Source organism: Salvelinus fontinalis, chromosome 8 (genome assembly GCF_029448725.1).
Source record: "Salvelinus fontinalis isolate EN_2023a chromosome 8, ASM2944872v1, whole genome shotgun sequence".
Classification (NCBI taxonomy): domain Eukaryota; kingdom Metazoa; phylum Chordata; class Actinopteri; order Salmoniformes; family Salmonidae; genus Salvelinus; species Salvelinus fontinalis.
Genome location: NC_074672.1, coordinates 1,286,728 through 1,300,503, shown reverse-complemented (window position 1 = coordinate 1,300,503; position 13,776 = coordinate 1,286,728). Strand labels below are relative to the sequence as shown.

The 13,776-nt window shown below is 44.9% G+C and overlaps 1 protein-coding gene across 1 annotated transcript; it reads right to left on the bottom strand.

Annotated features, from left to right (window-relative positions):
• Positions 1 to 293: 293 nt before the first annotated feature.
• On the bottom strand, positions 294 to 7,470 carry LOC129860341 (GATOR complex protein WDR24-like). Its single transcript, XM_055930665.1, has 12 exons — positions 7,214 to 7,470; positions 6,372 to 6,487; positions 5,797 to 5,872; positions 4,969 to 5,452; positions 4,560 to 4,737; positions 3,696 to 4,368; positions 3,076 to 3,185; positions 2,849 to 2,970; positions 2,067 to 2,171; positions 1,548 to 1,888; positions 1,085 to 1,269; positions 294 to 926 (listed from the first exon to the last, which is right to left on the bottom strand). Exons 4-12 carry the CDS (start codon positions 5,447 to 5,449, stop codon positions 758 to 760), a joined length of 2,364 nt encoding a protein of 787 aa, XP_055786640.1. The 5' UTR covers positions 5,450 to 5,452; positions 5,797 to 5,872; positions 6,372 to 6,487; positions 7,214 to 7,470; the 3' UTR covers positions 294 to 757.
• Between the last annotated feature and the right edge of the window lie 6,306 nt (positions 7,471 to 13,776).

The following is a 13,776-nucleotide window of genomic DNA, read 5'->3' as shown; positions in this document are numbered from 1 at the left end:
CAGCTTGCCTGTCGAAATTAAATATTTTTGCATCTGAGCTCCTAGAGTGTGCGGCTCTCCTTTATTTAAGTTTTCTACTCCGCTAGCCAGCACCTCGCCTAAATAGGTGTGCATTTCTTTTTCTTCTAAAATGAATAAGATGTAAACACAATTTAACCTGTCTAATATAGTGTAACTTATTCCTTTTAAAATATTAGTTACATAATAATTGTTATGGCAATGTGTCCCATTCAAAAGGTCACTGACAGCGGTAATACGAGTTCACATGGTTTATGGTACAGAGACAGCTGAGCTTCGGTCTAAATGTTTTATTGCCATAGAAAACACTGTGCTGAACATGGAGGTCTGCCCAGCTGTGTGTGTGAGACAAGGCCAGCTGAGCAATACATTAAAGAAATGAAAAATAAAATAAAGGCCATATCAGCATATATTGTGTATATATTCACAAATGATTGTTTTCACTTAACTTCAAGTTTCTGTCATTGCCAAGTAGGGCAGGGGCCCCATCACAAACTTTTAACAGTGCTCCATACGGTACATACATGTCCTCCTCTCGGACTGGTTCTGTGGATTGGACTCCAGTCTTACCCACCTGTCTTCCAATAGTAGCCATCTTGCTACCATGGCCAGTCCCTTGTGGACCCCAGTCTCAGGAGACGCCAGCCTGGAGTGTGAGACCCAGGCCAGGGTGAGCCAGGCACTGAGGTGTGGTGCTCCCTCACACAGAGAGCAAGCTGGGCAGGGGTGGAGCGGAGGGTCAGGTGTACTCACACAGGTGACCGCAGCCGGCCGGGCAGTGGGAACTGCTCTTTAGCCAGTTCTTCACGTGCTCCAAGTGCCCGCCGTGACTGCAGCCCTGGCACCACACGAACAGCCCCTTCACCACGTGGTGGCACACGGCACAAACGCTGGCACACTGGTGGCATCTGGGGAATGGGCAAAGAGGTCGGGTGGTAAGACATATTGGTCTAACTTCCAAATGTTCTCTTGACTTTGAGCTCTATATTGTTTCTAATAGGTTATTAACCCTTCCCTTTACTGTGTCAGGTGGGTCAAAGTTATACGTTATGGTTTTAAGTTGTACCTGTCACAGATCCAGCCCCTGTTGCTCATGGGCCGTTTGCAGTTGCTGCAGTTGACATGCAGAGTGGTGGATGTCTGGTTCAGACAGGTGATGGCGCTGCACGTGCTCAGCTTGATGACCTCGTTGGACACGTTCCACAGCTCGAAACGCTGCAGCAAGTCAATGTAGGACATGTACCAGTGCTCCTGAAATAGGGTCACCTCGATTATTAGAACATGCCGAAAAGAACATATTTGCCAGTTTGGAGAATATTCAGATTACCAAGACTCTAATCTCCATCATAACTTTTTCTATCAAGCAATCAGCCATGTTAAATCGTTTAAATAGAATTCTCAAGACCATCCCAATAAATGTTATGCAACGCATAATCATAGAATTTGGATTCTACTTCAGGAACCGACCATAGATTAACATTATTATAGTGTTATAGAACACTATGACAATTTATATCCCTAGCTCTGACCTGAGTGAGGTCGTCAATCTCCTTGCGGATGCGGTCTCCCAGAACGATGAGCACCGAGACAGCCATCTGCACGTCGCCCTGCTCGGCATAATGGCTCAGCATCTCCCTGACCACAGGGCAGAAGAAGTGGGCAGGAAGGTGGGGGCTGAACAGCGGCTGGGAGATTGAGATCAGGGAGAACGACTCGATGGGCGTCAAGCACATGACCTCCGCCTCGTTGCCGCTGGCATGCGGCGAGTCGGCCTTGTCCTGCTGCAGGTGCTCCGGCGCCAACGGGTTGTCCATGATCTCGTGGCGCAGTGGGAAGGCCTCCTGGGGGAGCGTGTACTCCTGCTCCTCCGCTGAAAACACCAGAGAGAAGAACATGCTCAGAAAGTACTCGGGGTAGATCATAGACCAGCCCTCAATCATGGCTGTAACTTACATTTTATATGGCAATAGATATGTAAGGTTAGTGGTGGCTAGATCCAAGATGTCAGTGTTGAATGTATAGGACCTATATAGGGGTCAGAGACTCACCGGCCTGGATGTCGTGCTCCATAGAGTAGAGGTCATCGTCGTCCAGCTCAGCATCACCAAACATGTACTCCGCCTGGCCCTCACTTCCCTCTGTCTCTTCATTCTCTGCAGTGGGACAAATATCACTATTTTTTACTCATCTAGCATAGTAAGTCACATACTACTAAATGCAGTTCACAAGAACCACCTACACTGAGTGTACAAAACATTAGGTACACCTGCTCTTTCCATGATAGACTGACCAGGTGAATCGAGGTGAAAGCTATTGACGTCACTTGTTAAATCCACTTCAAATCAATGTCGATGAAGGGTAGGAGACAGGTTTTTAAGCCTTGAGACAATTGAGATATGGATTATGTATGTGTGTGCCATTCAGAGGGGGAATGGGCAAGACAAAATATTTAAGTGCCTTTGAACGGGGTATGGTAGGAGGTGCCAGGCGCACCGGTTTGTGTGTGTCAAGAACTGCAACACTGCTGGGTTTCACGCTCAACAGTTTCCCGTGTGTATTAAAAAAATGGTCCACCACCCAAAGGACATCCAGCCAACTTGACACAACTGTGAGAAGCATTGGAGTCAACATGGGCCAGCATTCTTGTGGAACACTTTCAACACCTTGAAGAGTCCATGCCCTGACAAATTGAGGCTGTTCTGAGGGAAAAATGGGGTGCAACTCAATGTTAGGCAGGTGTTCCTACTGTTTTGTACACTCAGTGTTTATGTTTATTAATTTCTTCAGTGAAGTGGGAGCAGCTTGAGTGTTTCTAAGAGTTCACTCTCACCGTCGTTGTTGCTGTTGATTAGCGAGTTCCCAAGCTCTAGGTGAATGTTGTCCTGTCTGCTCTCTCCTTTACTGCGGTCCAGCCTGCTCTCCGTCCCCATGCCCATCTCCTTCATACTGAAACTAGGGCAGACAAAATAAAGGATTCAAGATTTTACTTTTAAAAGTCTTTAGTTTGTCCACACAATTTTACAGCCTATGCGTTTATGTGAAGCATGTGGGAAGTACCTGTTCATTAAAGGAAGGGTGCCCAGTTTGCCAATGTGATTTGGACCCGGCGTCGAGAGGTTTGCTGGGTCTGAGAACATGATCCGAAGCATCGTCCATGTAGTGGAAACCTTCAAGTGGGGGAAATATGAAAGAGGTTTACTATTGATCATCAAAACTCGACTTAGTTCCTCAAAAATGTTGAATTAGATATACACTACGGTTCAAAAGTTTGGGGTCACTTAGAAATGTCCTTGTTTTTGAAAGAAAAGCATATTTTTTGTCCTTTAAAATAACATCAAATTGATCAGAAACACAATGTAGACATTGTTAATGTTGTAAATAACTATTGTAGCACGTTGTGTTAGCCTTTTAAAATTATAAACTTGGATTAGCTAACACAACGTGCCATTGGAATACAGGAGTGATGGTTGCTGATAATGGGCCTCTGTACACCTATGTAGATATTCCATAAAACATCTGCCATTTCCAGCTACAATGGTCATTTACAACATTAACAATGTCTACACCGTATTTCTGATCAATTTGATGTTATTTTAATGGACAAAGTGACCCCAATCTTTTGAATGGTAGTGTATGTAAATGAATGCAGCCCATCTCTTAAGGGCAGACTGACTGACCTGAGGTCTGTTGAGCTCCTTGGCCACCTTGGCATTGTGGTCACACAGCTCGGCAAAGGGTTTGCCGCTGAGGAGGTAGAGGCGTGCCGTCTTGACAAACCAGTCCATGCGCCTGCTCTCCAAAGACGACTCAAACACGCTGAGGGCGCTGGACACGTGGGCAAACTGCTCCGTCAGGTCGGGCTTTTTGAAGAAGAAGATGGGGTAGCGGCGATCTCCACCCGGGTACGGCTTCCTGTTGGCGTCGCCACTGATTAGGCTCTCCTTGGCAGCGAAGGCCAGGTCGCCAAACAGGCCGAAGCACAGTCCCTCAGGGTTGGCCCGGTCCACGGGCCGGCTGGCATCCTTGAACATGTGCTGGTAGAGCGTGCTGTCCTTGGAACCTGACAGTAGGAAGTAGGGGTCGTGCTGGTGGCGCCACACAATACCTGTGGTCACGTCCTTGTGCTCCTCGAAGGTGGCAAATGGGATGAAGGGCCTCCGGATGTCCCACACATAGATGTTGTGGTCCACCATCATGGAGCAGGTGGCCAGGTGCCACTTCCTCTCAGGACGCCACTTGACCCGGGCCACCGAGGCGATAGTCTGGACGCAATAGATCTCCTTGGCCCGGTTGGTGGTCATGTCCCACACCTTCACCATCTTGTCCCGGCCACCAGTGGCCAGCCAGCCCCTGCAGACCGAGACCAATACATTAGCAAATCACAATCATGTAAGTGAATTAACAGCCACACTGTAAGCAAGAATGATTACTGTATCTTAAGAAAATTCACTTTAGATTAATGGTCAACCAATGCAAACAGTGTTTTTTTCAACATGCATTAACATGTCTTTCACTAAAGTTTCTCTAAAGCCTCTCCCTACCTGTCATCGGGGTGCCAGTCACAGCAAAACACAGGTCCGGTGTGGGCTGTGAACATCCTCTCATACCGGTCTGGCCTCCGTATGTCCCACAGCTGGACATTACCATTCTCAAAGGAAGCAGCGAAAGTAAAGTAATCCTTCATGCTAAACTGAACATCTCTTACACTCTCTGACTGACCTGAGAGAAATAAAATAGAAAAAAAAAAAATGTCCTCAGGCCAGGTTCATTCCCATGTCATATGTCAAAACGTGCGGTTTAAGATACTGTCTGAAAATGGTCAATTAAGACAGTAGTAACAAATAAGATGCTGTTTGTTTTGTAGCCCAGAGTCATTCCTGGACATACGCAGGTAGGTATTTTGAAGGTGTTACTCCTGTGTTCAACCTCAAAGAGTCCCCACACACATACCTGAGAAGGTGCTGACAGACTCTTTCTTGCGCAGGTCGAAGCACTTCATGTAGCCGTCCTGGGAGCCACTAAGCAGCATGTAGACTTCGGTGGGGTGGAAGCACACCTTATTGACTGTACGCTTGTGTTCGGTGAACAGCTGGTCCTGCTTGTTGCGTGACGGTTTGCCCAGGTTCCAGGTGACTACTGCCCCGTTGGTGGCAGCCGTGGCCAGCAGGTTCTCCTCCATCTGGTGCCACATGACGTCGGCGCAGCTGAAGTTGAGCGAGGGCTTGCGGCCCACGCGCAGGTTGAGCTTCTCCACAAACTGCTCCTCCTCCAGGCCGTAGATCTTGAAGATATTGCGGCCGGCCACCACCACCTGCGTGGCATCGCGGCACACACTGATGGCGTTGGCGGGCGCATCCAGGTGGCAGAACATGGTGCGCCCGCTGATGGCGCTGCTGCCTAGGGCCGTAGTGACCCGAGACATCTTCTCCATGGCCTGGTTGGGGACATAGAAGGGTGGTTTGGTTCAGGGAAGGTGCTAGACTCAAAGCAGCAGAGGCACACAACAAGCACACAAAAATTGATTATGCACATTGCAAATAACTGTTTTTCATTGGCAAAGTCAGAACAGCATTCAACAACCACCACATTTCTAATACATGGACAAAGCCATTCTAGCCTATTGGGAAATTCTAAAAGAATGCCCCTAGTTCCACCAGAAGATGGCGCTACACCTATGAGGTGAGCTCAGTTTGGTACTTGAGCCGTGCTGCTGGCAGTGGTCTGTCACATACTTATATGACCCTCTAATCTCTCTCTAATTTATTCCTATGGACTTACTTCAAATAGCAGCGGTGGTCTTCTCTGCCTCTAAAGAAACACAGAGGCCTCCTCATACAGTCCTGTCAGAGGATACCTGAGAAAAGGGACATTATCGTCACTTTGTATTGGTCACATACACATTTAGCAGATGTTATTGCGGGTGTAGCGAAATGCTTGTGTTCCTAGCTCCAACAGTGTAGTAATATCTAACAATATACACAAATGTAAAAAAAAAAAAAAAAAAACAATCATCCACACTTATGTTCATGTTGTAGAGCTGAGAAAGGTAACCCACTTAATAGTGTCTGTAGGTTTTTGCTCCAACCAGCCAGCTATGACCTGATAGTAGAGACTGTTTAGGCCTTGGTTCTAAGAAAATGTTGCTTCCTGTTCAGGTGCCGATGTCTAAGCTGGAGCAAAAAGCCTGACTGTCATAGCAACTCTTCAAGATCAAAGTTCTCTCAAGAGTAGCTACACTGATACATCACTGGTGCTGAGACAAATATTGCAACCAGATTGAACATTCACTTATACCAAACCAGCTTACCTACAACCCAATAGTCTTCTATAAAATGGCTTAAGAGAATATTCACCTCCATTTTCCAGAGGTGCATGGCAGACTGCTTAATGCTCCCAGCTCTCCAGAGTCCTGTGTGATTATAACAGAGGGGCCCTGGTTGAGGTTGGACCACAGCAAAGAATGACACACCTAGAGGAGAAAAGAGGGAGGAGAGCCTTGTTATGGTTTATGCAGCTTTACTCCATACTAAAGCAAATTATGCTGCAGTCTGTGGAAACACACTATACTTTGTCATTTGGGTCCCTAAGCCTAGAGTAATTGTTAATGATGACATTAGCATGACCACAGTCCACGACCTATGGTCAGGTCTGGTATAGGGGTGTGCATGAGTTTAACAACATAAACAAACATAAATATGGCCTGTTAACCTTGTGATAATTCCAGTTCTACCAGATGCATAAACCTGAGATTTACATAAATTGCTTAAAACAATGTAGCTACTAAACTATGCAATGTTTAGGGACGTTGAGTGTCATTTGAAGTATTAACATAAATAGAGCTGAGCTAAGCTAGCTAGCATCTGTCTAGGGTGGCAGGCATGCAAATTTAGGTGTTTATGTTCTCAGAATTACCTTACACCAAACACAACATGACTGAGACACACAGCCAATGAGTGCACATCAATATCGAACATTTGTCTTCTAATTTGTAGGTAGAAATCACCTGGGAGCCAGATACAAAGCTAGGTAGCTGGCTTGTTAAAGTAGCTAGTTGCAACATCACAGTCAGATGACCAATGTTGCTAAATCTTACACTAACAGGTTCAGAACATTAGCGTGGCAAGATATTTACTGTTATTTCTCTACATAAATGTTTTCAGTACACAATAATTGGTCCTAATTTTGTAGGACTTACCTTGCTTCTAAACAACAACAAATAATTCACGGCACTGGAGAACCGGAAGTTGTAAGTGTCATTCACATGAATTTAACAAAAACAAGCATTGCAAAACGGAAGTACGTGTTCTAAAAGGAATTCACTCATCATCACGTTTTCATTTTCTTCTTCGATATCATGGCGGTCCGGAAACAATCGTTTATTAACTGCATGCCGCGACGTACTATGCTGGAATGTACGATCAATCAATGAATTAGACATTCAATCTGTGAGTGAGCAAAATTGAGCTAGCATAATGGTAAACACTTGAACCGCATTTTAACTTCTCTATCAAACATATTTTAAAAATATATATATTTTATTATGTTTTTGTCTATAATTTAGAATAGCAGGGTGGAAATGTACGAGTGGGACCTACAGACGAACAACATGAAACATGACAAATAGATACAACTGAGTGTTTATATTTATTTAGCTTCGCACCATTGTTTTCGCACCAAAGAAATGATGACACTTCCTGAATATGGTATTGTAGGAAGTGGTTGTTTTCTTCAATTGAGAATTACAACAAACGAACAGGGTGGAAAGTGGTATCGGGGACCAACAGAAAATCTTAAATAAAATAAAATAAATACAATAATCATGGGAAAAAAATTATTGATGAAAGTAGCACTATAAAATAATGAAGAAACATTTTTAACATTTTATTATTTTAAGGCTTATACTGAAGTCTACATGCTGCTGCTCCCTAATCTTACTACATTTGCACACACTGTATATAGACTTTTCTATTGTGTTATTGAATGTACGTTTGTTTATCCCATGTGTAACTCTGTGTTGTTTGTGTCGCACTGCTTTGCTCTACCTTGGTCAGGTCGCAGTTGTAAATGAGAACTTGTTCTCAACTGGTTAAATGAAAATAAAATAACACCTGGGGACATGGCAAAAACATCTACATCCACTGACAAAAAGTGTTTAAAATGCATAAAATTCCCTTTCAGGATCCATATTTGGTGTTTTTAAGGTAATGGACACCTGACATTATATTTAAAGACTTTTGGAATCCACATTTTACACTAAATAAGAACTGATATTTCCTGGGGACAGAAAAGGCACCGCTTACTAGGAATGACCCAGCACCGACATTAGGTCCACTTAGTACAGGAGCAGCCGTGGAAGCTCCATCATTCCACACTGTAGTTCCACCAATCTGTCTTACAGGCTCTACATACGATACAGCATGCCTAATTATATATCTCTGAGCCTCTCTAGCCTCTCTCTGCACCTGACATCCATCAAATGATGCACAATGTTCCCCCACACAATTACAACACTCAACCTTCACTTTGCTCCCACATTCACCGTAACTATGTTCTCCTCCACACTTGGCACATCTTTTCTTTCCTTTACATTGAACAGCTACATGTCCCATTCTTTGGCATATAAAACAGAGCAATACAGATGGGACAAATTCTCTGACATTGAAACTAAGGAATCCTCTCTGTACTTTTCCAGGCATAACCTTCTCAAACCTCAGCAGCACTGATAGGCTTTCACTTCTTTGACCTTCTTTCCTACTGATCAACCTTTTGGCCTCAATCACTCTTCCCGCCTTCACATTTTCTTTAATATCATCTACGGACATAGATATTGGGACCCCAGTCATGACTCCCCTCAGTCTAGCATAAGCACCAGCAACATGGCTTTTAATTTCTTCCCATTAAGCTTTTCCATTTTCAGAATCTTCTCTTGCTGAGCCTGGCTACCACAGGTGGTGTTGGAGGGCCAGTAGGAGGCACTCTTTCCTCTTGTCTAAAAAATATCCCAATTCCCCAGGACACTGCCCTGTGTAGGTGCCGTCTTTCGGATGGGACGTTAAACTGGTGTCCTGACTCTCTGAGGTCATTAAAGATCCCCTGGCACTTATCGTAAGAATAGGGGTGTTAACCCTGGTGTTTTGCAAAAATTCCCAATCTGGCCCTCAAACCATCACGGTCACCTAATAATCCCCAGTTTACAATTGGCTCATTCATCTTTCTGTAACAATTCCCCAGGTCGTTGCTGTAAATGAGAACGTGTTCTCAGTCAACTTACCTGGTAAAATAACGGATAAATATATATATTTTTTAAACATATTAACAATTGACCATTTCCAATGAACCAAACTAATTTGACTTCACCTACCTCTTTCTCTATGGCAATAGTTAGTCAGATAGGGTGTAAATGAGACCCTGTGGTCTCATCAAACACGATCAACACTTTCACCCTACCACATCATTACTCTTGCGTCCTACCTTGGCCGTCTTTATGCTTTCCTTACTAGATGCTCCACTGCTTACTGTATCACGATCTCTCTTCTTCCTATGAATTTAAATTACTGACCATTACGGTCCTTGACCCTCATCCTCCCACTCCATACTATGCGAACTGACACCAATATTGGTCGCATTCCAGCACAGCTGTTGCTTCACCAACTTCTTCTCAATTTCCTCCACTTCGCCCGCACTACTCGCCACCATTTCCAAATCTCTCCTCCATACATAAGACAGATGGTTACTTAAAGAAAGTAGGGTGGGTGGGCATATAACGCGAAAGTAGGGTGGTTGGGCGAATGATGCGAATGCAACATATCATACTAAATGGAGTGTCTCGGATTTACATACAGAATAATACGAAATGCTCTGAGACCAGGTTGCAACCACACATGGTAAGTGTTTGTCTAACGTTTATTATTCTGGCATCATGACTGTCTTTGAAGTTGCAGCTGAATACATCTTTCGTGTTCTTCCATACAGTTTCAGTTCATGTGCATCCATTGAATATGCTATTTTTGGCCAAAATTAATATCAATACAGAGAGTACTGAACTGAGAATGAGGCTTGTCAACTATGGTTTCTGTTCTCCAATGCATGAAGGTTTAGACAGCGGCAGTCCTCACAGTGTGTGTCAGGGGAAAAAGCACCCCCTCAGGAGTTTTGGGTAATAACAACATTCCCTTGTGTGTGCTGTCTCCCCAGGTCTGAGGTAGTTTCAGCCCACCATTAACCCTGTACAGCGATGAATGGAGCAGTATTTGCCATGCTTTTTGATTGATGTAAGTTAACACGGGTTATTGAGTCTGAGACTTGTCTCCAGCCAAATATCAAGAGGAGCTGCATGCAGCCATCACTGTGTGCCCTTACAAATATCACCCAACCAGAGCTGGTGAAACTGATGGAGTGGATTCTCACTGTAAGTACTGTAGTGCAGATAGATGCAGAGCCTTATTGACTCAATAGTAAGTGGTGCATGCCATTTTTTTTTTCGATGCTTCTGAAATTCAAGGTAATAATGTGAAATGAAAACATCTCCTACTAAGATAAATAAAGCTGTGCTTTACTTACTTTCCATGAGCAGAGGAATCTCTTTAAACTCCCTGCTCCCGGTTGTGAAATGTCTTGGCACTTTATCCCCTGCAGAGGGGGAAGTTCCGCCCGTGGCTGCAGCAGCTGGTGGCCACTAACAGTGAGGAGATATGGAGAACTGCTCCAGAAAGGCCTTCAGTTTCCTCCCTGACATACAGGCAGCTATCACAGAACTCGGCTCTCTCAAAGCCCTGGGCCCAGCCACCGCCTCAGGTCAGCAGCAGCTAGGGGCCAGGGCAGGGGTCTGGAGTGGAAAATGCTTTTTTAGGCACTGTCTAATACCGACAAATAAGGCAGATATTTTTTCTTCTTATCAAGAGTAGAAAAAAGTAACCTAGTCAAAGTTGGTTCAGTGGTGCTCTCAATCGGATTAAGCAAGCTGAACAAAGCTCACACTGCAGCCTTAATAAACGTTAATATTCAGGAAATATCAGAAATCTGGCCAGGGGCCAAATTAACTTGGCCTATCACTGACAGTCCGTTTTGTTCCAGCTGTTTTGGCACCAGGAGCTCCGGAGCAGGCAGCGTTCATGCCCAACAAGGCTGTTGAAAGTGTCCCTGGACTGAGGCCCTTCCAGTACACAGCCAGACACTATGCACTCTATCTGAACAAGATGGCTTCACACACACCAATCAATCAATCAAATGTATTTATAAAGCCCTTCTTACATCAGCTGATATCTCAAAGTGCTGTACAGAAACCCAGCCTAAAACCCCAAACAACAAGCAATGCAGGTGTAGAAGCACGGTGGCTTGGAAAAACTCCCTAGAAAGGCCAGAACCTAGGAAGAAACCTAGAGCGGAACCAGGCTCTGAGGGGTGGCCAATCCTCTTCTGGGTGGAGATTATACAGAACATGGCCAAGATGTTCAAATGTTCATCGATGACCAGCAGGGTAAAATAATAATAATCACAGTGGTTGTCAAGGGTGCAACAGGTCAGCACCTCAGGAGTAAATGTCAGTTGGATTTTCATAGCCGATCATTCAGTGTATCTCTACCGCTCCTGCTGTCTCTAGAGAGTTGAAAACAGCAAGTCTGGAACAGGTAGCCTGTCTGGTGAACAGGTCAGGGTTCCATAGCCGCAGGCAGAACAGTTGAAACTGGAGCAGCAGCACGGCCAGGTGGACTGGGGACAGCAAGGAGTCCTCAGGCCAGGTAGTCCTGAGGCATGGTCCTAGGACTCAGGTCCTCCGAGAGAGAGAAAGAAAGAAAGAAAGAAAGAAAGAAGGAGAGAAAGAGAATTATAGAGAGCATACTAAAAATTCACACAGGACACCGGATAAGACAGGAGAAATACTCCAGATATAACAGACTGACCCTAGCCCCCCGACACATAAACTACTGCAGCATCAATACTGGAGGCTGAGACAGGAGGTGTCGGGAAACACTGTGGCCCCATCCAACGATATCCACGTACAGGGCCAAACAGGCAGGATAAAACCCCACCCACTTTGCCAAAGCACAGCCCCCCACACCACTAGAGGGATATCTTCAACCACCAACCTACCATCCTGAGACAAGGCCGAGTATAGCCCACAAAGATCTCCGCCACGGCACAACCCAAGGGGGGACGCCAACCCAGACAGGAAGATCACGTCAGTGACTCAACCCACTCAAGTGACACACCCTTCCTAGGGATTGGCATGGAAGAGCACCTGTAAGCCAGTGACTCAGCCCCTGTAATAGGGTTAGAGGCAGAACATCCCAGTGGAGAGAGGGGAACCGGCCAGGCAGAGACAGCAAGGGCGGTTCGTTGCTCCGGTGACTTTTCGTTCACCTTCACACTCCTGGGCCAGACTACACTCAATCATAGGACCTACTGAAGAGATGAGTCTTCAATAAAGACTTAAAGGTTGAGACCGAGTCTGCGTCTCTCACATGGGTAGGCAGACCATTCCATTAAAATTGAGCTCTGTAGGAGAAAGCCCTGCCTCCAGCTGTTTGCTTAGAAATTCTAGGGACAGTAAGGAGGCCTGCGTCTTGTGACCGTAGCGTACGAGTAGGTATGTACGGCAGAACCAATTTGGAAAGATAGGTAGGAGCAAGCCCATGTAATGCTTTGTAGGTTAGCATTAAAGCCTTAAAATCAGCCCTTGCCTTAACAGGAAGCCAGTGTAGAGAGGCTACCACTGTAGTAATATGATCACATTTTTGGGTTCTAGTCAAGTCATTCTAGCAGCCGTGTTTAGCACTAACGGAAGTTTATTTAGTGCTTTATCCGGGTAGCCGGAAAGTAGAGCATTGCAGTAGTCTAACCTAGAAGTGACAAAAGCATGGATGACTTTTTCTGCATAATTTTTGGACAGAAAGTTTCTGAATTTTGCAATGTTACATAGATGGAAAAAGCTGTCCTTGAAACAGTCTTGATATGTTCGTCAAAAGAGAGATCATGGTCCAGAGTAATGCCGAGGGCCTTCACAGTTTTATTTGAGACGACTGTACAACCATCAAGATTAATTGTCAGATTCAACAGAAGATCTCTTTGTTTCTTGGGACCTAGAACAAGCATCTCTGTTTTGTCTGAATTTAAAAGTTAAACAAAGGTGATAGCAACTTGGTTAGATTGTGAACCTGTGCTCTGGAATGCACTTTTGTGGATACATATTCATATTCATATTTTGTGGGTCAAAATATGATCTATCTGCAACATTGTAGTATTGCTCCATGTCCATTGCTCTTGGTTTGTTTGTGTAAGAGACAGGAGGGTGGGATGTGAAAACCCTGTGCTGTAGTCTATGCGGATGTTGTTTGTTGACCCGCCTCCTCCATCTCGCTCAGTGAACAGCAAACAGGAATGGACGCCCCATAGGGTGGAGCTGTGTTTGTGGGCATGGGCTGTAGCCAATCAGCTGCAGCTTCCCCTGACGAAGGACGTCAATCTAGCGAGCAGCCTTAGGAATAAGACAGACCCAGAGACCAATGACAGGCCAGCTAAGAGACAGAGGACAAAGTTAACCCTGTTTTACTTCAACAAACAACCTTGTTAAGCCTTTAAGTTTGGAGAATATGACTGGTGAAAGAAGGCTACCTCAACATCATGACAATATAGTATTTTGTCTTTACGTCTTCAGTAGATTTGTATAGTGTAACTTGCAAATATATCTTTGATATTAAACAGGATTGATTTTGCATCTGGCACTGTGTTTGGTTAACTCACCCCATGTACCCACAATGT